Below are 25,237 nucleotides of genomic sequence, written 5' to 3'. Positions count from 1 at the left end.
GGGTTCAAGTGATTCCCCTACCTCAGCCACCTGAGTAGCTGGGACTACCAGTGCATGCCATCATGCTCGGCTAATTTTTTGTATCTTAGTAAAGACAGGACTTTTAACATATAGGTTCTGCACTGCATCAGTTTCCAATCCAACATGCCAAACTGATAGAGCTTTTAAAATCTTTTTGTTGTTGTTGTTGTTTTTGCATTGTCCAATTACCAGGCCCTACACTCCTGGCACCAATATAGTAAGAGTGTATGTGTAACAGAGAAAATCACTTTTATTTCAGGGATTGAGGACATTATTTATTTATTTCCTTATTTACTTAAAAGATTCTGCAGGAATGAGATTTTGGAGATCACACTATGTAAGTAATAAGTCCACATTTTATTTTTACTGGATACATTTCTGGGAAGAATTGTCCCATAAAGAAATGAGGAATGAAAATGAAAATGAAGAAATTTTCATTTCTCATACTTGGCTGAATTTTTTACATTTGTTGCTAGGAGACCAAAGTCCTCTTGTGATATCATTGCTACTCAGGTTGGGAAACGTCGTGATGGTCTAGATTACTTTACCTGCCTAGGCCTTCTGAAGCATCATTTGAAGCTGCAGTCTTGAAAACCATGCAGGCTGGAGGAGTAGCTAAAGAAATATTTATTTGAGATGCCACAAGTTTCTTCAGAAACTCAAGATGTTTCTCCCAAAGATGAATTAACTGGTTCAGAAACCTCCACTAGGTCTCCAGTGTGTGAACACACCTTCCCTGGGGACTCAGACTTAAGGTCAATGATTGAAGAAAATGCTTTTCCGGTTTTGTCACAAGGATCCTTGTTAAAAGGTCACGTTACCCAGTTTGTGTCTCTGAGCCAGATAAAGATGATGATTTTCTTTCTCTGACCTTTCCCAGGAAACTTTGGAAAATAGTCGAAAGTGACCAATTCAAGTCTATTTCATGGGATGAACTTGCAGAGTGATTAATGAAGAACTCTTCAAGAAAGAAATTTACAGAATATTGGAAACTGACAGTATGAAAAGCTTAGTTCGACAGCTCAACCTCTATATATTTAGCAAAATTTGACAGAATTTTCAAACATCTGCTTCTTTGGCCAACTTTCTGGCAGAAGAAAAACTCTTTTAAGCAAAGTATTCAAAATATTTCAGTTACCACAAGTAGAGTATACATATGATTTTATTTTATACATCAGTAAACATGCCAATATACGCAGTAAAACCAAATTTCAAAAATTATGTGAAATATTAAGGTTAAGATTATTTAATTTTTTGAAAACATTGAGGGCACCTTGAGCATTAAACTTTCAGTGTCTTAAGAAATTTTGCCAACAACTTTGAATCTTATCATTGAACTCCAAATAAAGATACCAAAGCCTCTAGTGAAATGTTACTATCAATACATAACATGTTTTCACTTGAGGGCTTTACTAATTGAATGCTTTTTTCCCAAAAAGCGCATTTTTTTTTTTTTTTTTTTGAGACAGAGTCTGGCTCTGTTGCCAGGCTGGAGTGCAGTGGCGCGATCTCGGCTCACTGCAAGCTCCGCCTCCCAGGTTCACGCCATTCTCCTGCCTCAGCCTCCCGAGTAGCTGGGACTAAGGCGCCCGGCACCACGCCCGGCTAATTTTTTTTTGTATTTTCAGTAGAGACGGGAACTCACCGTGTTAGCCAGGATGGGCTCGATCTCCTGACCTCGTGATCTGCCCGCCTCAGCCTCCCAAAGTGCTGGGATTACAGGCGTGAGCCACCGCGCTCGTCCGCGCATTCTCAAAAATAGTCAACGATGTGCATGCATTAGTTGATGACATTAACTTTGTGTGATAATACAGAAATCTGAGACTTTACACGTTAGATTTGTGATAGTCGCTTGTCTCTTGGTTAAAAACGGCACTAAATCAACTTCTCCTTTGGTTTTAGTTACAGTTCTCATAATCCAAATTTCAAATGTGACTGTCCCCAACTTTCAGTAAGAATGAAGAGTTGGGATTAAAAATCCTTCTCCTGTATCTACTTTATTTGCTGAAGATTTCAACAAAAAGCACTTTAGAGCAGGGGGTAACATGGATAATCATAATTCTGGCTTAGCTGCTGACACTAGTGAAGAAAGTTCATTTCCAACCTCTACAAATTTAAATATGCTTCTAACAAGGAAGTACTGTGTCAGCTAGAGAACTGCTAGTTCAACTGACCCAATCAGAAGCAGTTTTCCTCCTCTATCTTCAACTTCAGTTGGCTCATCAGACAAAATTGCCACAGATCAACATGCTATTTTAAATCAGTTGACCAATATTCATATGCACTCTCATAGCACCTACATGCAAACAAATGGACACATTGTGAATTTTGTTACAACCACAACTTCTCAATACCACATCATACCTCCCTTACAGAATAGCTTTTTGGGGCTGACAGTGGAACAATCTACTTTTCCAACCAGATATTTTGAGGTATCAGTCAATGAGGCTCCTTATCCTAACCTGCCACCAGCAAGCAACCAGTGGTTCCAAATGCCTATGACATTTGATACATTGGCTGCCTGTCTTTCCAGGCCATCTCATCAACCATCTTCACTGGACAAACATCACCCTAATTACAACTGATCTTCCACCAAAGAGGTAACAGATTATGCAGGACAACAGGGACTGAAATTTACATTGATAAAAAATTTTTAAATTCCTGCAGTTCTCTTATTAATAAAATTACATGTTTACCTTTATGGTTGCTTTTCCCTCATTTCTAAAAACAAGGTTAAGATTTCAGAAAATGGTGCTTTATTTCAGTGGTGGGCTATTATACTATTTTTACAACATATGTGAACTTTTTGATCATTCAACAGGAAATTTGACATGCCCCTTTGTAAGTTTATTTAGTTCTCTAAAGAGGAAAAAATAATAGAGTGCTTTAGTCTATTTGCTACTGCAACAACAGAATACCATTGACTGGGTAATTTGTAAAAAAAACTCATTTTGCTCATGTTTCTGGAGGCTGGGAAGTCCAAGGGGCAGCATCCGGTGACGGCTCCTTTACAGCATGGCAGGAGGGCATCATACAGTGAAGGACTTGTGATAAACAGAAAATCAGGGCCAAACTCATCCTTCGATCCAAAGCCCACTCAGACAATAACTAACTTATTCTCAAGATAACGCCATCAATCCAGTCATGATAGGTTGTGCCCTCACAGCTAATCATTTCTTAAAGGTCCCACCTCCCAACACTATTACAATGGCTACAGAATTTCATTGTGAGATGTGGAGGGGACATTGAAAACCATGGCAGTGAGCAAGGGCAAAAAAAGGAACTGAAGCTAGCAAAAGGTAATAAGCAACTTCTTGAAGTCTGGTCTAAATCAAATGAGGGCCTAAATTAGGATGGCACAAAGGAAGGAACAGATGCACACATACACATGCACACACAAACAAAAACTCCAGAGAAAGCTTAACACACACTATTTACTTCAGTATTTTCTCAGTTACATTTCCCTAGTTATTTTAAACTTGAATTTTAGTTGGCAAAGATCATCTTCATTACAGTTCATACCTAGCCAGCTCAGTAAACATGATCACCATTATTTGTGTCATCACTTGAGTAACAAAGTTCACATGATATTATACTCATGGACTGCATCACTGTCAGGACATGGTGGAATTTCACAGCTGGCATCAGCAAGGGCCATTTCTGACCCTCTGTCAAAGCATTCCAGCAGGTTTTTGCCTTTAATAACCTCCTGCAAGAGTCCACCTTTCACATTTTCCAATGCACATTTTCTTTTATATTTATTTATTTATTTATTTATTGAGACAGAGTCTCATTCTGTCATCAGACCAGAGTGCACTGGAGTGATCTCAGCTCACTGCATCCTCCACCTCTGGGTTCAAGTGATTCTCATGCCTCAGCCTCCCAAGTAGCTAGGGTTACCGATGTGCAGCACCATGCTGGGCTAATTTTTGTATTTTTATCAGAGACGGGGTTTCGCCACGTTGGCCAGCTCTCCTGGCCTTAGGTGATCCACTCGCCTTTGCCTTCCAATGTGCTGGGATAACAGCCATGAACCACCACACCTAGCCTCTAATGCACACTTTCATCACATTGGTTTCATGCTCCATCCAAACTCAGATTTAACTTCTTATGTTGGCATTTAATACTTTCTAGATTTTGAGCCCAGGTCCTCAGGATGGCTGAATAAATCACTTCAAGATCTGACATTTGTCTGCCTTTCAGCTTCATGTCTGTTTCACTACTGTTTATCTGGAGCAAGATTCAAACAAACCACTTTCAGCCATGCCCTTTCCCACCTTGTACATTTTGCCCCATTTCTTTCCTGGAGATAAAAGGTCTCGTCTCCCTCTTTGCCTACTTAAGACTCCTCCAGCACAGACATCACTCCTTCCAAGAGATGTTTCTTATCTATCACATTAATTTTCTTGTCTATCTGTCTTGGACAGCCAGCAGTGACCTAACACAGTGACTGATATATATATATGTATGTTTATATATATATGTGTGTGTGTGAATCGGTAAATATTGACTATGGACTTAATCCCATTAAAATCTATTTTCATTGTCAAAAACAAACATTCATGGTGTTCAGATATTACTTTTTCTCTTTGCACTTCACCACAATCTTTCTTTAAGGGGTAGGTCAAAGCAGTGTTGACTAGAGTTGGAACAATTTTGACTTAATGAATCTAGTGTCACTAGTTATCAATTCAACTATCACGCTTTTTAGCTCCCAGTTATCTGACCACTATGCAAATCTGTGCACTTTCGGCAATACCACCATAAAGGCTTCTTTCCTTTTATCTCATTGAAATGTGTTGATTTTCCCCTGCCTCTTCTAAAATTTATTTTCTATCTTCTGCTTTGACTGGCAGGTCGTTGCCTGAAAGAACTAGCTGCATATTTAACACGCCTTCCTTTATTTGCAGCAGAGATTCCCAGTTGTTGTGCTGAAATGGATTACACTGGGGATTCCAGCTATGCAACTTTTCAGACGCAGCAGTGGATTTTGTGTACTATAAAACTGCTGGTGTCACAAGCTAAAGCCTGACAAGGTGCATCACTCAGCTTTCTGGAAAAGCTGAAGCTGGGATGGTGTATGGATTTGTACAGCCAGATTTCTCAGGCTGGAAACTTACTGCTGCCATTTGACCATATGCATATATTTTCAAATTGTGCCTAAGTAGGAAAAGTTTGGAATGAATAATCCATGATCTATACAGGGAATCCTGATTCCTTATGCTGGCATACCATGACACAAAACAATGGTCATTTCACCTATGTCCACATGCCATTAAAATATAATACCACTTTTTAGTTTCCTTTTCATTTTTTTTTCTTTGAGATGGAGTCTCGCTCTGTTGCCCAGGCTGAAGTATAGTGGCACAATCTCCGCTCACTGAAACCACTGCCTCCCAGGTTCAAGCGATTCTACTGCCTCAGCCTCCCGAATAGCTGGAACTACACATATGAGCCAAAAAGCCCAGCTAATTTTTGTATTTTTAGAGATGGGGTTTCACCATATTGGCCAGGCTGTTCTTGAACTTGTGACCTTAGGTGATCCACCCACGTCAGCCTCCCAAAATGCTGGGATTACAGGGATGAGCCACCATGCCCGGCCCATTTTTTAGTTTTCAAACTGCATTTTCACAGGGTAGTGTGGTAAACATGATTAAATGTTGAAGACGATTTTTTTTTTTTTTTTACAAAAAAAAGTCTGATGCCTAAAAGGATGAAAAGTGAACAGACTAACTTGGGTAAATACCAGGGGAACAAAGGAAAAAGGAAATTAAATTTTAGAAGAAGCAGGAGAAAGTAATGAGAGGATGGAAAAGGACAGGTTAAATGTGGAATACAATATTGTAAGGTTAAGGCAAGTGTCATACAAACAACAACGGCAACAACAAAACAAATGCAGGGAGGAGGAGATGAGGGGGAAGGAGGAAGGAGTAAACAAATGCAAAAAACAGTGGTCAACATGATTAGAATATGTGTCCCTACCCTCTGCAAACTCTTTATGTTCTGAGCAGTTTAACTTAGAAACTATCTTAGCTTCCTCTAAGACTCAAAGACACTGTACCTCCTTTTTTTTTTTTTTTGAGGCAGAGTCTTGCTCTGTCGCACAGGCTGGAGTGCAGTGGTGTGATCTCTGCTCACTGCAAGCTCCGTCTCCTGGGTTCACGCCATTCTCCTGCCTCAGCCTCCCAAGTAGCTGGGACTACAGGTGCGCGCCACCATGCCTGGCTAATTTTTTGTATTTTTAGTAGAGACGGGGTTTCACTGTGCTAACCAGGATGGTCTCGATCTCCTGACCTTGTGATCCACCCGCCTCAGCCTCCCAAAGTGCTGGGATTACAGGTGTGAGCCACCATGCCCGGCCTTTTTTTTTTTTTTTTTTTTGAGACGGAGTCTTGCCCTATCATCCAGGCTGGAGTTCAGTGGTGTGATCTTGGCTCACTGCAACCTCCACCTCCCAGGTTCAAGTGATTCTTATGCCTCAGCTTCCCAAGTAGCCGGGATTACAGGCCTGCAACACCATGGGGATTACAGGCCCACACCACCATGGCCAGCTAATTTTTTTGTGGGTGTATTTTTAGTACAGATGGGGTTTCACCATGTTAACCAGGCTGGTCTCAAACTTCTACCTTGAGTGATCCACCCCCTAGGCCTCCCAAAGTGCTGGGATTACAGCCATGACCCACTGTACCCAACTGACGCTGTACCTTGTAAAGTAGTCTGTCTCTATTTAGGTTAAATTCATTGAAAGTTGTAGGGACCAGCCCCACAGGGTCGGTGGGTTTTCTCTCCATGTGCGGAGATGAGAGAGTGTAGAAATAAAGACACAAGACAAAGAGATAAAAGAAAAGACTGTGGGGGACCACCAAGATGCAGAGACCAGTAGTGGCCCCGAATGCCAGGCTATGCTGATATTTATTGGATACAAGACAAAGGGGCAAGATAAGGAGAGTGAGCCATCTCCAATCATAGGTAAGGTCACGTGGGTCACATGTCCACTGGACAGGGGGCCCTTCCCTTTCTGGCAGCCGAGGCAGAGAGAGAGAGGAGAGACAGACAGCTTACGCCATTATTTCTGCTTATCAGAGACTTTTAGTACTTTCACTAATTTGCTACTGCTATCTAAAAGGCAGAGACAAGTGTACAGGATGGGACATGAAGGCAGACTAGGAGCGTGACCACTGAAGCACAGCATCACAGGGAGAGGGTTAGGCTTCTGGATAACTGCGGGTGGGCCTGACTGATGTCAGGCCCTCCACAAGAGGTAGAGGAGCACAGTCTTCTCTAAACTCCCTCAGGGAAAGGGAGACTCCCTTTCCTGGTCTGCTAAGTAGCGGGTGTTTTTCCTTGACACTGACGCTACCGCTAGACCACAGTCTGCTTGGCAACAGGCGTCTTCCCAGACACTGGCATTACCACTAGAACCAAGGAGCCCTCTGGTGACCCTGTCCAGGCATAACAGAAGGCTCGCACTCTTGTCTTCTGGTCACTTCTGGTCACTTCTCACTATGTCCCCTCAGCTCCTATCTCTGTATGGCCTGGTTTTTCCTAGGTTACGATTATAGAGCGAGGATTATTATAATATTGGAATAAAGAATAATTGCTACAAACTAATGATATTCATATGTAATCATATCTAAGATATATATCTAGTATAACTATTCTTATTTTATATATTTTATTATACTGGAACAGCTCGTGCCCTTGGTCTCTTGCCTCGGCACCTGGGTGGCTTGCCGCCCACAGAAAGTGTTTTAACAGCAAAAATTACTTTGAATTTTCTGCCCCAAAGGAACAGTACAAATGTTCTGCATCTTCAATCATCACTTAAGTAATAAAATAGATGGAGCAAATGTACTTTTCCGTCATCCCATGAATACAATTAATATCCCTGGGTATTATATCTAAAACAAGCATAAGACTGAAAATTGGAGCAAAGAGGTAGACTGCTGAGGGAACTTAAGACCCAGCAAATGATAAGAAGAATGAGTTCCCTGGATTTTGTTTTGGCTTCATGTTATCACATAGTTGGTCCTGAAGGAGCTGGTACCCAAAAATGTAAAAAGGCACAGACAAAAATGTTCTCACAAGCCCACCTTCTCTAGCCACAGGGCTAGGAAAAAGACATCTCACTAAGACAAAAAAGCTTTTATACAATAGCCACTCTACTTTAGCCAAACAATACACACAAAACAAGGCAAAACAAAAAACCTACTCAGGCCAACAAAGTCCAAGTGCGAACATCCATTGTATAGGCAGTAATGAAGCACCCCAACCCTCTGCTGGAGTGGAATCAGAGAAGACAGAGTAGAGAGCTAAGAGTTTTTCATGTGGTAACAAGACATCCTTCCCTAGGAGGTGTGAGTAAGGCCTTGTGTGACACTGGAAATTGCATATTCATTTATCAGTAATGAGGAGCCCTACCTTGGGTGTCAAAGGAAATGAGGAATGGAATTTCGAATTGTGCCTCCACAAGACAAGCACACCCTTTCCTCTATTAGGGTGGTATTAGATAAAGCCAGCTAAAAATGAACATCATAATAAGGTCCAGAGTCTCCTAACAGTCCCCTAAATGTTCAAGTTTCAAATAAAAATCACTCATAAAAATCAAGCAATAGGAAGGCCTCCACCTCAATGAAACAACATGATAAATGTCAATACAGAAATGTCAGTGTTATCAGGAATATCTGAGAAAGAGTCCTAAACTGCCATCATAAAAATAATTAAATGAAGAATTATGAACATGCTTAAAACTAATGAACAAGTATAAAGCATAAAAATTATAGGTTTCAGCAAAGAAAAGGAAATTTTAAAACTAAAAACTCTACCATAACAAAAATTATGTAACACAGTCTGAGATCATCGTAAATGTATGTAGAAAAAATACATAAGGCAAGTACGAAAAGGGAAATGATAAAGGGACTAATGAGAGGTAAGATAAAATGGTGTCAGTAGCCTGTGACAAATTATGTTTACAGAATATAATACCTAGAAAGACAACCAAAAAAGCATATCTTTATATCTCTTCAGGTATACTAAAAAAGATAACAAATACATCAAAATGAATGTCTCAAATCTCTTCAAATAACCCATACAAAGGACAAAAAATAAAACTCGGGAGAAAAAACAAAACCAGCAGACAGAAAATGAACAGCTATTGTGGCAAGACAGTTCTACCCGACAGTCATATACACAGGCCTGTGCAACACCCTATATATAGACAAATTTCCATAGCACTGCCTTAACATTGAGCAGAGTTAAACCTACAGAAATCAGTGCCCAGACATCAAAGCTAGAAATGAAACATATGGTCATTAGGAGCCTTGCATGGGCTTCTCCCTAACCTGGAGCCAGCCAAGATAATAGAGACAGCCTTACATTCCTAGTGCCAGGATCTGTTTCTGGTCAACAAAACCTGAGACGAGTCAAGGTAACAGAGGCAGCTGTTTGAATGGATTCATGGGAGAGTCTAAGGCAGCTCTCCAGATCAAGCTCTAAAGGACCTAAGATACAAATAATCACTGCTGTACCACAGTAGACAGCCTTTAAAGGCACTGGGGCCCTTTGAATCAGATTTAGCGAGCCTTTTTTTTTTGGCCTCTGACCTAGTTGAAACAAAATTTAGTTGCCAATAGACTTAGGCAAAAGCTATACTGCATGTGGGCACATAAGCCCAACCTATATAACCACCAAAAAATTGTAACACTTTGAGTTGGTCTCCTGGAATTATCTCGTCTTCTCCCTGTATCTAGTTACAGGAATAAATTCCCTTCTTATGTAGTTTGCCTGCTTCTAGTTATTAGGCCATGAGAAAATGCAGCCAGACCTGGCTTGATTCCAAGAAAACTATGAATATATCAAAAATTAACACTAAATGTAAACACTAAATCATTTAAATGCACCAACTAAAATATGGAGATTAGCAGTGTAGATTTAACAACATGCCCCACATATTTACTATCTACAAGAAACTCACTTTCATATAAAAGTACAGACAGGCTGAAAAGTTCAAAAGTGAAAAGCAGAACAGGAGTGGATAGATATATTACCAGATAAAGTAGACTAGAGAAGATAAAATTATCAGTGATGTAAAGGATATTATATAATGCTAAATAAAACAACCTAGAAGAAACAGCAATCTGAACTGTCCATGCAGCAAGAAACAGAACCGAAAATATGTCAAGCAAAACCTAAAAAATATAAAAGAAAAAGACAAATCTATTATAGTTCGAAAGGCAACATCCTTTATCAATTCATAGGACAACTAGAAAGAGAATCAACAAAAAAGAGACCTCTCAGTAACACCATCAACCAAAACAATCTAATGAACATTCATGGAACAATCTGCTAAATGCAAAATACACATTATTTTCAAGGTTCCTGTGCCATTAAACAAAACTCAACAAATAAAAAAGAATTACAATAATCCAGTGTGTTCCCAAACCACAACAAAACTAAAGTAGAAATCAATAAGAAAATGATAACAGGAAAATCTTCATACACTGGGAAGATCATCCTTGGGTCAAGCAAGAATCCTTCAATAATCAGACGGTTAAAGGAAAATGTCAAGAAACAATAAAATAATACATTGAGCTGGATAAATTTGAAAATACATTTCAGATCAGATGAAAGTAAAAGGAGAAAGAGTGCTGACAGGTAAAATTATGGCATTAAATTAAAACATGGGAAAAGAGAATACATTTCAATAATGTACACTTCCATTTTAATAACTTGTATAGAGAAGGGCAAAAATAATCCAAAGCAAGCAAAAAGAAAAAAAAATAAAGTATACAAATCTATCAAATAGAAAAGAGAAACAATAGATAAAAATCAATGAAACAGGCTGGATATGGTCGGTCACCAACTGTATCGTAGCACTTTGGGAGGTCAACGCAAGCAGATTACCTGAGATCAGGAGTTCAAGGCTAGCCTGGTCAACATGGTGAAACCCCATCTCTACTAAAAATAAATACAAAAATTAGCCAGGTTGGAGGCGGGCGCCTGTAATCTCAGCTACTTGGGAGACTGAGGCAGGAGAATCACTTGAACCCGGGATGTGGAGGTTGCAGTGAGCCAAGAATGTGCCACTGCACTCCAGCCTGGGTGACACAGTGAGACTTCATCTAAAAAAAAAAAAAAAAAAAAAAAGTCAGTGAAACACAGAATGGTTCTGTGTAAAGATCAATAAAATTGACCAACCTCTTTCTAGTAAGACTGACAAAGATAAAGAATAAATAAATATCATGATCAGGATAAAACAGGGTATTCTGTTTTACAGACCCTATACACCTTACACACACATACATACACACACAATATGGGAATACTATAAATAATTATACACACATAAATTCAAATCTTTGACAAAATGGACAAACTTCTCAGAAAACACACAGATGCCGGGTATGGTGGCTCACCCTTGTAACCTCAACACTTTAGGAGGCTGAGGCAGGAGGACTGACTGCTTGAGCCCAGTTCAAAACCAGCCCGGGCAAAATGGTGAGAACACCATCTCTACAAATAACTTTAAAAAAAAAAATTACCATGGTGTTGGGAGCAAGCCCCCCAAAATCTGGCCATAAACTGGCCCCAAGACTGGCCATAAACAAAATTTCTGCAGCACTGTAACATGTTCATAATGGCCCTAACGCCCAAGCTGGAAGGTTGTGGGTTTACAGGAATGAAGGCAAGGAACACCTGGCCTGCCCAGGGTGGAAAACCACTGAAAGGCATTCTTAAGCCACAAACAATAGCATGAGTGATCTGTGTCTTAATGGCGTGTTCCTGCTGCAGTTAACTAACCCAACCTATTCCTTTAATTCGGCCCATCCCTTCGTTTCCCTTAAGGGATACTTTTAGTTAATTTAATATCTATAGAAACAATGCTAATGACTGGTTTGCTGTTAATAAATATGTGGGTAAATCTCTGTTCAGGCACTCAGCTCGGAAGGCTGAGACCCCTGATTTCCCACTTCACACCTCTATATTTCTGTGTGTGTGTCTTTAATTCCTCTAGCGCCCGCTGGGTTAGGGTCTCCCTGATCGAGCTGGTCTCGGCACCCTGGCATGGTGGTGTGTGGCTGTGGTCCCAGCTACTTGGGAGACTGAGGCAGGAAGCTCACCTGAGCTCAGGAGTTTGAGGCTATTGACAGTCATGATTGTGCCACCACACTCCAGACTGAATGACAGACTGAGACTTTGTCTCGAAACAAAACAAACAACAGACACAGCACTTCCACCCATCAATATAGATACTTTAAATTGTCCCATAACTATTCACAGAATTAAATGTATAATTTAAAATGTTAAGACTCCTAAAAAAAAAAAACTCAACTCAAAAGATACCATCTAAAGAAATAACATCAATTCTACCTAATCCTATGAAAAATAGAAGATAATCTACCATATATCTTTAAGAACATAACTCTACATAATCTGTGAGAAAAAAAGAGTTACAGCAAACACATTCCTAAGAGAGAATTCCATAGCAATGAACACGTACATCAAAAAACAAGGAAGGCCAGGTGCAGTGGCTCACACCTGAGTACCACAGGTAAGTGTTACGTTCTTGGGCAATATATAAATTAGAACCTCTTTTGAGTTTAGCTTTCTTTCCTCTAAACCACTTCAGTGATACTCTTTCATGTTGCTCGATGTTTTAGAAGTGCTTTCCTTTTTATTGCTTGTGTGGTTTGTTTATGCCATATCATATCCTTTAAACTACCTCTCCTGATTTTCTTGCATATACTGTTAGATCTGCCTGATTGTATTCAGAACATATCCATATATGTAACTATATGGATAAATACACACTAATTCTTCACAAGTGACATTGTGCACTGGTAGGTGTATGGTATTTGGTTGACTTTCTTACTAGAAAAGGAACTATTGAAGATGGTCAATTTCTAGGAGTTTCCAATGCCTGTTTCAACCCAGCCATCCCTAAAATCAAGGTCCTGGGACCCTTTCCAGGAATACATAAAAAGGCACAATTATTTTCACATGCAAACATTACCTGCCCTTTTCACCATGCTGATGTTTGCACTGAAGGTGCAAAGGCACTGGTGGTTCAGACTCCTGGCTTCCTACCCCGAAAAGATCAAGGCAGTAGCACCAAACTAAAGTCATTTGTAATTTTCAAGATCATACAAGCTTCCCTAAAAGTCAATAGTGCCAGGCGTGGTGGCTCACACCTGTAACCGCAAAAGTAAATAGCGCCGGGAGTGGTGGCTCTCGCCTGTAATCCTAGCACTTTGGGAGGCCGAGGTGGGCAAATCATGAGATCAGTAGATTGAAACAATCCTGGCCAACACGGTGAAACCCCATCTCTACTAAAAATACAAAAAATTAGCAGACGTGGTGGCGGGTGCCTGTAGTCCCAACTACTCAGGAGGCCGAGGCAGGAAAATGGCGTGAACCCCGGAGGTGGAGCTTGCAGTGAGCTGAGATAGCGCCACTGCACTCCAGCCTGGGGAACAGAGCGAGACTCCGTCTCAAAAAAAATAAATAAAACAAAAAAGTAAATTGCAAAGTTTCACTTAAGTGTATCTCCAGCACGCAGGGAGAATGCCATGTGAAGGCTAGTTATGCTGCCACATGCCAAGGAACTACCAGAACTATGAGAGGCCTAAAACAGATCCCTCCTAACCACTGAGGGAGCATGGTCCTGTCAAGACCTTGATACTGAACTTTGGCATCCAGTATTAGGAGACAACTAATTTCTGTATTTATTTTTGAGATGGAGTCTTGCTCTGTTGCTCAGGCTAGAGTGCAGTGGCATGATCTCAGCTCACTGCAACCTTTCCCTCACGGGTTCAAGCGATTTTCCTGCCTCAGCCTCCCGAGTAGCTGGGATTACAGGTGCCTGCCACCATGCCTGGCTCCATTTTTGGATTTTTAATAGAGATGGAGTTTCACCATGTTGACCAGACTGGTCTTGAACTCCTGGCCTCGTGACCCACCTACCTTGGCCTCCAAATGCTGGGATGACAGGCGTTCATGGCGCCGGGTCTTCATTTGTCTTACCCATTTTGTGGCTCAGCAAACTAATACAAACGGGAAGCATGCATCTACCCCTTTTTTATGCATTACCCCTTTTTTTATGCATTACCCCTTTTTTATGATGGCAACATGCCATTAACTTGCATTCTTGGTCGACTCTTCATTCTGACTCACAAATGTGAATGCTCAGAGAGGCCTTGTGGACTGCCTCAAGAGGTCTCTATCCCAGTTCCATTTTATTTATTCAGACTTGTCACTGACACAACCTTGCTTAGTTTTGCTTTTTAAATCATCAATTTCCCACACCTGAGCTCAAGCTTTAGTGTCTTCTGTTCAGTGCATGTCAAACAGTAGGTACTCAAAAAATATGTCTCAAGAATAGAGATGAGAAAGTAATGTTTATTCAGGAATACAGATTTTTTTCTATGGTCAAGTGTTGTTGAAACTGATGGTGCTCATTCCTTTCTTATTCCGCTTTTCCTCCCTTCTTCCATCTGTCTCTTAGGGCTAGGATTAAGTATTTGGACTTGCTGCATGAGGAGTCATGGTCCCAAGTTATTTGCATTCGGATGAGTGTGTTTTTATATCAGTTTGTTTCAGTTGCCGATAAAAGGTGAGTTCTTAGTCCTGCTCTGCCACCCCTCCCGGTAGGAAAGAGAGCTGGGAGGAAAATTAGACCTTCAAAGCCTGAGCACAAAGGCCTGAGGGCTCGATCTCTAACAGAAAAAGGCTGTCAGGTCCTGGGCCTGTGTAGGGCAAAGATTAGGACCAATGTGCAGACATATACTTAAGAATTTAAGATATCAAACAAACAATGAAGGAGCGGTATTTTGTGAGGGCAAGACTTGCTGCCTTTGAGCTCCAGGGCAAACCTGAAACAGACTCGGAAAGAAAGTCATGGATTCACAGTGTAGCTCTTTGAGCTCACCAGCTAGTTAAAATACAGGAAGACCAAACTCAAATAATAGGCAGTGGATGGAGGAGGAGAAGTCAGATAAGTATTTCTGGGATAAAATCCAACAGAGGAGTGACAGTGACAATGGATACGAAGAAATTTACTCACCTGGTAATGTTTGGTGGCTGATTAGTTTACTTACATATGATTTAAAATCCACCCACTTACAGAAAGGATTTGAGGGAGATGATGACATGAAGGTGAGGAATAAGGTAACAATAACCCTAGGTTCTCAAGCATGATGACGAAAGGGATGTCCTTACATCCTGTCCTTACATCAGGGAGGAAGGGATGGTAAGAGAAAACATTTTTGAGCAACATATTCAGTTTTGGATTTGTCAGTCATAAGGAGATGAAGGGACATTGAAATAGAGGTGTCTATGAGACTACAATAAACACAGTACTCGAGAATTCTTATCCTACTTCTTTCCAGTGTAGTATCTTTGCTGCACTTGAGTCAAAATTTTGATTATCAGCCAGGCACAATGGCTCACGCCTGTAATCCCAGTACTTTGTCAGGCCAAAATGAGTAGATCACTTGAGGTCAGGAGTTTGAGACCAGACTGGCCAATTTTGTATACTAAAAATACAAAAATCAGCCAGGCATGGTGGTATGTGCCTCTAGTCCCAGCTACCTGGGAGGTTGAGAGTCACAAGAATTCCTTGAACCCAACAGGGGGAGGTTGCAGTAAGCCAAGATCACACTACTGCACCTAAACCTGGACAAGAGTGAGACTCTGCCTCAATTAAAAAAAAAAATCTGATTATCACAGGTGCATGCACACATACACCTGGCTCTGCCAGGGCCTCCTAAGGCTATGTCTCCAGAGCCCATGGGGTGACCACCAAGCAATGGTGATCCGCTCCTGGAGGAACCCTGGCCCCTCTACACCCCCACTCCCCTCCAGGGTCGGAAACCTGTCAGAGGCAGGCACTGGGGCCACAGAACAACTTGCCAGATGTCACCCCTGCTCCCGATACCATCTCTGCACTCTGCAACCTTGGGGACCTGGGAAGGCACCCCTTGTTCCCCAGGATCAGGTTGTCTGCTCCCAGTGACCTCTCCTGGCTCCCAGAGCCTGCTCCAATCCTGGCTGAGTAGAGCTGCCCCATGGGTCTCCTCTGAGCTGTCCTGTTGCTCAGTAAAGCTCCTCTTTGTCTTGCTCACCCTCCACTTGTCCATGTACCTCATTCTTCCTGGATGCAGGACAAGAACTCAGGACCCACCAAATGTCAATCCTAATATACCTGTAACACAAAAGAGCTGATACACTCCCCTTGGTTGCCACATTGCAGGCAATGAGGAAAGAAGCCCTGCAGTACTCTGGGGAGCCAAGAGCTGGGAGCTCCCTGAGCCAGGGTTGTGGGCTCCCCATTTGAGGCTGTGCAGTTCCTGGCATCTCCAAGCTTCTGAGTGCTATTGTGTTCCCCAGAGCCAGCTGTGGAAGCTATTGTGGTACACCTGGTCCAGCTGCAGCTTTGCAGAGAGCCAGCACCCATCCTGGCACCTGGAGCTGCCTGCCCAGCGGCAGCAGCCAGCATGTGTGACTGCACAGTGGCCAGACCCCATGCTTGTTCACACACCCCTCACTGCTCCACACCTGGCTTGCCCTTGGCAGGCATGGGATCCAGGCTAATATTATATGCCAAGCACAGCCTGCGATGCCAAGTGGGCAGAATGAGCCCAGCAGGCCAAGCAAAACTCAAAGGTGCCACCAGCCATAGAAGTTTCTGTAAGAAAAGCAATATCCAAAGATCCTATAAATATGACATTAAAGTGACAATCCATGAGAATAAGAGGTTATTCTAATGGGCCCTTAAGTGGAGAACCATTCCTGACTGGGTCAAAGAAAGACCAAAGACTCTGTATGTGAAGGACCTGACCTGCCACTGTTGGCTTTGAACAAGATGGAGAAATGGGACATTTAGGCAAAGAATGCACATGGCCTCCAGAAGCTGAGAAAAGATCTCAGATTGCCAGTCAGCAAGGAAAAAGGGACCTCAGTTCTACAGCCACAGGATTTAATTTCTGCCAATAATGTGAACAAGCAAGGAAACTAAGACTGTCTTTTCTGAAATGTCATACGCTTTTTGAACTTCATTTTGTAATGCTACTCCATCACTCTGCCCACAGAGATGGTGTGGGTAACATGCATGAGGGAAGCAAAGGTTTATTTACTGGGGAGTCAGAGGAAGTACAGGTGGTATTCCTAGAGATCTTAAGACAGTGTCAAAATCATGAGCAAATTCAAACCCTACTATTATCCACAAGGGGGAAAAAACACATTAGGAAACAAGAATTCACTGTTTATTTGTGCAAAGAAAAAAAGATATGCTGCTACTGCAATTTAGCCACTGCTCTGTTTGGTGGCCAGCCTCTTGTCTCTCTCTTCAGCAATAGTAAGTCGAATGCCCTTTCCCCTGGGCAGGGAAATCCAAGGTTTATTGCCCTGCAATAGAGGAGATAAAAATAAGTATAGAAAGAAAGGGAGGAGAGAAAAACAACATCCCACCAAAACATACACGCCTCATACCTTCCTTTACATTAATAGCCAGCTAACAGACCACCACCCAACAAAATTTAAAACAAAATAAACACTTCCTTATACATGTCTCCTGAGAGGTTATCTACCTCTCACAGTCCCTCCCACTCCTCATTGCTGAGCTGCTAAATAAAGGTCTTCCTGCTCCTATTTTATGTGAAGCAACCAGCCAAAAAGTTTTTCATAAGCATCTTTAAAGGCAAGGCCACTAACTTCAGGTTCTCATATTTTGAAGCCGTGAACTGTCAGCACCCTATCATCAGCTTTACAGAACTTTTACATGCATTTACTCACTTCCCTGATACCCTGCTTTCAAAGGTATAAACTGAGGTTTCATAATTCAATACTGAGAAGAGGAATGGCCCAACTAGACAGCTTCTGAATGGCACAGCCAAAAAAACAGCAGGCTTCGCCTCTGTACCTCTTCTCTCAAATATCCTAAGGACTGCCAGGGTACAAGTGAAAGATGTTGCTCCCGGGGCTGAATACCTTGATGAAAGCTTTTCAACTGGCTCACACCTGTAATCCCTGCACTTTGGGAGGCCAAGGTGGGTGGATCACCAGGTCAGGAGATCGAGACCATCCTGGCTAACACAGTGAAACCCCGTCTCTACTAAAAATACAAAAAGAAATTAGCCAGGTGTGGTGGCGGGCGCGTGCAGTCCCAGCTACTTGGGAGGCTGAGGCAGGAGAATGGCGTGAACCCAGGAGGCGGAGCTTGCAGTGAGCTGAGATCGCGCCACTGCACTCCAGCCTGGGCAACACAGTGAGACTCCGTCTCAAAAAAAAAAAAAAAAAAAGGCTTTTCAGTTATGTCCCTTGCCCTTTCCTTAAGTCTTGGGGCAACTGACTCCCATGTAAGGATACTGCATGATTTCAGAGGTGGTCCTTCACTGAAAAGGTCTCAAAAGATCCCAGAGCAAGATCATCTTGAACAAGTAAAGGAAACTAACAAGTGTTACATGTCTTGTAAATGCCCTTATTCTCAAATTAGCAACTCACTCATAGCCTCACTTGCATCAATCTCCATCAACTACATGTTCACTAATGAACTATAAGATGGAGTCTCAGAGGGGTTTAGCAGTCTCACTTACAAAAGTAAGGGGGCATAGCACTACCAGGATTGGAGCCAGTGACCTTAATCCAGCCCATACCAGTGGTGTAGCCCTGCAAAAGTTGCAAGGCTGAGTTTAACTTAATTTACTGCATGACACTGCTGGCATCTCACACAGACCACCTGAAGAGGCAGGTGCAAGGCTCTAGATCTAATCTTGTTTCTTCTCAGAGGCTCTAAATAGAGAGCTTGCTGCACTCTGTGAACCTTAACACAGCAAGAAGAACAAACAGACAAACACCAGTAGTGGATGCAGGTCTTTATGCTTTTTAGGATGAGTCTTCTTAGAAAGAAGTAAAGAGAGTGTAAGTCTTACATTGCCAATGACAAAAATGTTGGAAAGCCTCGTGGCAAAGCTGTTGCCACTGGCATCCTTCACATGCACCACATCAAAAGAACCAGGATGTCTTTCCCTGTTGGTGATCACCCCAACACGACCGAGGTTGGCTCCACCAATCACCATACACAAATTGCCTAAAGGGAAAGGAAAATAAACAGGAGAGGAGTCATTTTAAAACCAGACAGGGGCCTGCTGCCTTTAAAACCAATTAACACCCACGGGCTCACCAGGAAAAAAAGAATGGAGCATCATCCCAAAAGTGTAATTTCAAGAACTCTTGTCACTGTAAATGAATGCTATTTGCGAATTTGATTGCAGTCAGCATTTAAAGGCAGGCCCCTAAGGATTTTTCAAATCATAAGCTTTCCCTGCATTGTTTGTCCAACAATAATTCTTCAAAGGTTGAATAAATAATCATTTTAGGGTTGACAAAGATGGCAAGGAACAGCACTGGGTATGGTGGATGGGTAGAGAGATAAGGAGGATGACTGAGAGGGAGGGAGAACTGGAGAAATTCAGGCTGTGAGAAAGACACTAGACAATAAAGAAAGGCCTTTAACTGGACGGCTAGCTAATCCAGTCTTTCGATGGGGAATCTTCCAATGTTCCGAGGGCTCTCAGGGGGCTCTGGGAGGAATACATTTGTTTCAGATATCTAGAATTATTTTTGCGGGACATAACCATCTAGTATAAGTATACTATCTAGGACACAGGCTACCTTGTCAAGGAAGTTTTACCTATCACAGAATAAGCATGTTTTAAGAAAAACTTTCCCTTAAACCACTGCTAATAAAGACTCAGCCACGAGTCCTCTTTTTTATGTGAAGACACATTAAAAAAAAAAAAAAAAAAGAAAAAAGGACACATCCTCTTTTTTTTTTAAAGAAGACACACCACCAAAGCCAGAGAATAAAGCCCTGTCTTAATACTAACAAAACAAAACACAAACTAGTAACCTAGCCTAAAAAACTCCAAGATAAATTTGAAATTATAACCTGTGAATCAAGGGCACAAACATATTACACTTATTGATCTCTCAAAAACTGATGGGAAACAGAAGAACCCAACTCAATCTGAGCATCTTAAAGATCAGGCTCTAGGATGCAATAAAATTACAATTATCTCTAAGGTAAAAATTGCTCAGTCTGACAATGATCAAACAGATTTCTGCAGTCTGACACTCTCTACCACAAACACATTGGTTGATCCAACACGCAGATTTTTAACAGAAACCCACGGCCAGCTGCATATATGTGTTCTGACATGGTGAGAAGCCACAGGAATTAAAAGGACCAAAGGTTTTGCCTCAACATTAGCAAGTGTACTGGAGAGTTAAAGAAATGATTTGAAAGTAATTTTGTGTAAGATGGTATGGTTACCCACTAAAGTCACAAAAAAGTACCCACAGACCCCTATCTGAAAGATAACAAAATCACATAAAAGGCCCAAGATTTTGTTTCTTAGGTCAGTGTACTTGGCCAGTCCTTTAGGGTCCTTGTGGCAACTAATGAGAAAACAGTAAATGCGCAGTACCTAACAACCTCAGTTACAAAGAACTTTTTTATACTATGCTTTAGTGTAGAGTTAAGGAACATTTGGATAAAAGCACCTGCTCAGGAACAAAATGCAGGGCTTGAGCTAGCTGGTAAGCAGAAGATAATCCCAAAAAAGGGGTAAGATGAAATGTCAATTAAAACTTATTATTTTGCTCAAGACTGAATTGCAGAGCCTCCTTTAAGAGAAAAATCAGTATTTAGGCAAGAGTAGCAGAAATGCCTTGCAATGCTTATGTCAATTAAAAGGTGCACAAAGTTTTTTTTTAGTTCATTCTCCAGAGCCCTTATGTGGGAGCACTATGGACTTAGTATGCATAGGGGAAAAAAACAGAGCTAAGTAATTATGGTAAAATTCAAACTGTTAATAATAGTTACTTCACTTCACTTGTTTGTCACTGCTTCTAAAAGGGAAGAAAGGCTACAAATTGATGAAAACATTGATTCTTTCAAAGTGTGTTAAGTTCCAGTAAAAAGCCCCTGACATTTAGAATGGTACCTACTAGGGCACATTAGTAAATGGTGGTTGAAAGCTGAGACCCTTCACATGAATCACTATTTTATAATTCTTGAATGTGTCAGCTCTATTCTTTATGTCATCAGACAACTCCCAGGAAAACAGACTGAGTGCAAACTAACGTTGACTTTTGTTGTGAGATGCTCCTTTCTTTCTGATGGTCTCACAGGGACAATGGAATAGAAATCAAAGCCCCGGGTTCAGTCTCCAGGTGAAAACAGCAGACGCTTCCCATAATTAGCTGGACCCCAAAGGCAAAACCCTCACAAACACCTGAGCCCAAAACAATCCTGTCTTCCCAATAACTTAAAATCTGGAATTCACCCTGTCTGGACAGCCAGCAAGGGAATCTCAAGTCTTGATCAAGGTGATCTCACGCTGCTAAGACAGCCTAGAGGCCAGATAAAAGGAAGGCAGAATGATCTTGATCGCATAGTATTCTTACTAACAGTACTTTACAGGTAGTGTCTAGCATGGAAGGAACTAAGACACCATGATAAAGAACACCACCCTCAACATAGCACAAACCAAATACAGAACTTGGAACTGCCTTGAAAGGGTATACAAGGATAAAAGCAAAAACAAAACGTAAAAAAACTAACGTAAATCAACAAGAAGCCCACCTTTGCAGAGTAACCTAGTGGATTTGAAAATCAAACAAATGAAAAATGTGGTTACCAAAATTAAGAATGGAAAGGAATGGGTTTAATGAAACATGTCTACAGTTGGTTGAAGACAGAATCAGAAAAACAGAAGGTGCTGAAAAGAACTGCTCATGATGCACCATGGAAAGACAAAAGGATGAAAAATGGAGAAGACTGGACGAGTGCATCTACTGTGAAAAGCTCTAATACAAGTTAAATCCAAGTCCCAAAAACTGAAGTGAGAGGAAGGTTATGGACAAAGCAGTATGTGAAAACAAAATTTTCTGCTGCAGTGGATTGCAGCTAGGTATGGTGGCACACACCTGTAATCCCAGCTACTTGGGAGGCTGAAGCAGGAGAATGCTTGAACCTCAGAGGCAGGGGTTGCAGTGAGCCAAAATCATCCTACTGCACTCCAGCCTGGGTGACAGAGCAAGACTCTTGTCTTGAAAAAAAAAAAAAAAAAAAAAATGCCAGGCACGGTGGCTCATGCCTGTTGTAATCCTAGCATTTTGGGAGGCCATGGCAGGCAGATCACCTGAGGTCAGGAGTTCGACACTAGCCTGGCTAACGTGATGAGAAACCCTGTCTCTACTACAAATTACAAAAATTGCCAGGCACTGTGGCTCACGCCTGTAATCCCAGCACTTTGGGAGGCTGAGGTGGGCAGATCACCTGAGGTTGGGAGTTCAAGACCAGCCTGACCAACATGGAGAAATCCCGTCTCTACTAAAAGTATAAAATTAGCCGGGCATGGTGGCACATGCCTGTAATCCCAGCTACTTGGAGGCTGAGGCAGGAGAACCGCTTCAACCCAAAAGGCAGAGGTTGCAGTGAGCAGAGATGGCACCATTGCAGTCCAGCCTAGGTAACAAGAATGAAACTCCATCTCAAAAAAAAAAAAAGACATACTGGGATGGGGGTGGAGCAGGGTATACGGGGACAGTTGTTACAACAGCAGAGAGGCCACAGTACCACAGACAGGCATCAGGCAAAGCAAGAGGTTAGGAGCTTCAGAGAAGCACAGCCAAGAAAGTACACACGTAAGCCCTGAGTTGAGATCCCCAAAACCTCTAGCCTGGTTGACTGGTGAAGGTCATACTCCCTGTATGAAGATACTTGGTGAAGACTGGAAGAGGTGGCTGTTTTTCTTTAGAAAAATGAGCCTAAAGAAATGATGGTATGAGTTACCAGACAAAGAATTCAAACTAACCATCTTAAAGATGCACATCAAACTAAGGAAACAGATACAAAGAAAATTATCAACAATGTAAAAGAAACCCACAAAAAAGGATCAAACTCTAGAACTGAAAACAATTGAACTGAATTTAAAAATCACAGATCCAGAAAGAATCTGCAAACTTGAAGACAGGCCACTGAAATTAACAAGTCAGAGGTGCAAAAAGGAAAATAAAATAAAATAAAGGTGAGCCTAAGAGAGGGAGTGGGAGACACCATCAAGAGGAACAATACACAAACTACAAGAGTCCTAGAAGGAAAAAAGACAGAAACAGAGAAAATGAGAACGGGATTTGGGGGAAAGACAAGGAGGGGCAAAAAGCCTACTAGAAAAGAGTCACGGCCCAAACTCCTCAATTGTGAGAAAGAAGATGGACATACAAATTCAAGAAGCTGAACTCCAACTAGGATAAGCCCAAAGCATCAAGAGACAATATAATCAAACTGTCAAGAGTCACAAAGAAAGAATCTTGGAAGCAGCAAGTAAAAAGTGACTCATCATTTACAAGGGAGCTCGTGCTAGATAAGCTATAACTCTGCAATCCAGAAGACAGTGGGATGACATATTCAAAGTCCTTAAAGGAACAAACTGTCAACCAAGTGACAACGAAAAGAGTCTAACTATAAAAGAGCCAAATATGAGTGACCATGGCCCATGACACAACCCTCAGGAGGAGGCCCTGAGAACATGTAACCAAGGTGGTCAGGGCATAGCTTGGTTTTATACATTTTAGAGAGGCATGAGGCATCAATCAAATACATTTAAAAAATACACTGGTTTCGTCAAGAAAGGGCAGGGTTGGGGGGTTATCAGGTCCAGTCTATTGGTGAATTTAAACATTTTCTGGTTGGCGGTTGAGTTTGCCTGGGATTGGTAAGAAGGGAAAGGGAATGCTCAGGTTAAGATAAAAGATGATGGAGACTGAAGTTCTTCTGAAGTCTTAAAGTGGTTGCCCTTAGAGACAACAAATGACCAATGTTTCTTATTCAGATTTTAGTTTATCTCTTTAGGATTGGGAGGGTCTGGAAGAAAAAGATTTATCTATTTTAATAGAGATTCTTTACAGATGCAGATTTTTCCTCCACTCCCACAAAGAACAGCTTTGCAGGACCATTTCAAAATATGGCAAAGAAACATGTTTTGGGGTAAAATATATTATTTTCTTCATTGTCTCGTAATGTTATCCCAGAGTCAGACTGGAAAGTAAGTCATGAAATATAGGGTTAAATAAAACCCATCTGATGATGAGTCATGCTCATCTGTAGAGCATAATTCTCCAGATCCCTTAGATAGGGGTTCAGGCAAGATAATAATCAGGGTTTAGTCCTCACAAGAATACCATAACTTTCAAAATGAAAGAAAAAAATAAGACCTTCCGAGGTAAGCAAAAGCCACTAGGCTTGCCCTACGAGAAATGCTGAAGAAAAGCCCTTCAGGATGAAACAAAAGGATGTCAGACACAAAACCATATGAAAATACAAAGTTTGGCTGGACGTGGTGGCTTATGCCTATAATTCTAGCATTTTGAGAGGCTGAGGCAAGTGGACTGCCTGAGCTCAGGAGTTCGAGACCAGCCTGGGCAACACGGTGAAACCCCGTCTCTATTAAAATACAAAAAAATTAGCCAGGTGTGGCAGCATGTGCCTGTAGTCCCAGCCACTTGGGAGGCTGAGGCAGGAAAATTGCTAGAACCAAGGAGGCGGAGGTTGCAGTGAGCTGAGATGGCACCACTGTACTCCAGCCTGGGCAACACCGCGAGACGACTTCTCTAAAAAAAAAAAAGAAAGAAAATATAAAGCTTTCTGATAAAGGTAAATATACAGACAAAGAGAAAATCCTAGATCACAAGGGTGTATAAATCACTTTTAAGTCTGGTATAGAACTTAAAACACAAAAGCATATCAACAACCATAAACCAATGGTAAAAGGATACACAACAGAAAAACATTCATGTGTGCCATCAATAACAAAATTGGTCTGAGGGGATATGGAGATACAACTGAAGGTAACAGTTGAAAACAGACTGTTTTCACTTTAAGATAATTTATGCAATCCCCTTGTTAAATACAAAGAAAATAACCATGGAAGACACACAAAATAAAATCAGAAAGGATTTAAAGCATTCTTTTATTTTTTGTCATTACAAAAAGTAAAGAGCAGCTAAACACAAAAAGGCAGGTAATAAGGGAGAAAAAATAGGTATAAAATAGCTACAGAACATATTGAAAACAATTAACAACAGAGCTATACTAACTAATGCCTTACTTAACAGTAACTATTTTGCCTGTAAAAGAGATTAACTCCTCATCCCA

General features: G+C 41.4%; 1 protein-coding gene and 1 pseudogene across 4 annotated transcripts in view; one reads left to right on the top strand and one right to left on the bottom strand.

Moving 5' to 3' along the window:
- The first annotated feature begins 793 nt into the window (after positions 1 to 793).
- LOC129053410 (heat shock transcription factor, Y-linked-like) lies at positions 794 to 2,606 on the top strand (annotated as a pseudogene).
- A 14,654-nt stretch (positions 2,607 to 17,260) lies between these two features.
- The window catches only part of XG (Xg glycoprotein (Xg blood group)), a 113,455-nt gene continuing 105,478 nt past the window's right edge, over positions 17,261 to 25,237 (bottom strand). For 2 of the 4 annotated variants that reach the window (XM_063721460.1, XM_054545382.2), the window contains 2 exons: positions 18,948 to 19,105; positions 17,261 to 17,424 (listed from right to left, as the gene is read on the bottom strand). In XM_063721460.1, the coding sequence (XP_063577530.1) occupies positions 17,323 to 17,424; positions 18,948 to 19,105 (260 nt within the window). In that variant the 3' untranslated portion in view covers positions 17,261 to 17,322. Of the gene's footprint in view, positions 19,106 to 25,237 lie in introns of all 4 variants that reach the window. The other 2 variants (XM_063721459.1, XM_054545384.2) reach the window with 2 other exon arrangements.

Source organism: Pongo abelii, chromosome Y, assembly GCF_028885655.2.
Source record: "Pongo abelii isolate AG06213 chromosome Y, NHGRI_mPonAbe1-v2.0_pri, whole genome shotgun sequence".
In the NCBI taxonomy this organism is placed as follows: Eukaryota; Metazoa; Chordata; class Mammalia; order Primates; family Hominidae; genus Pongo; species Pongo abelii.
This window is presented reverse-complemented; position numbering and strand designations above follow the sequence as displayed.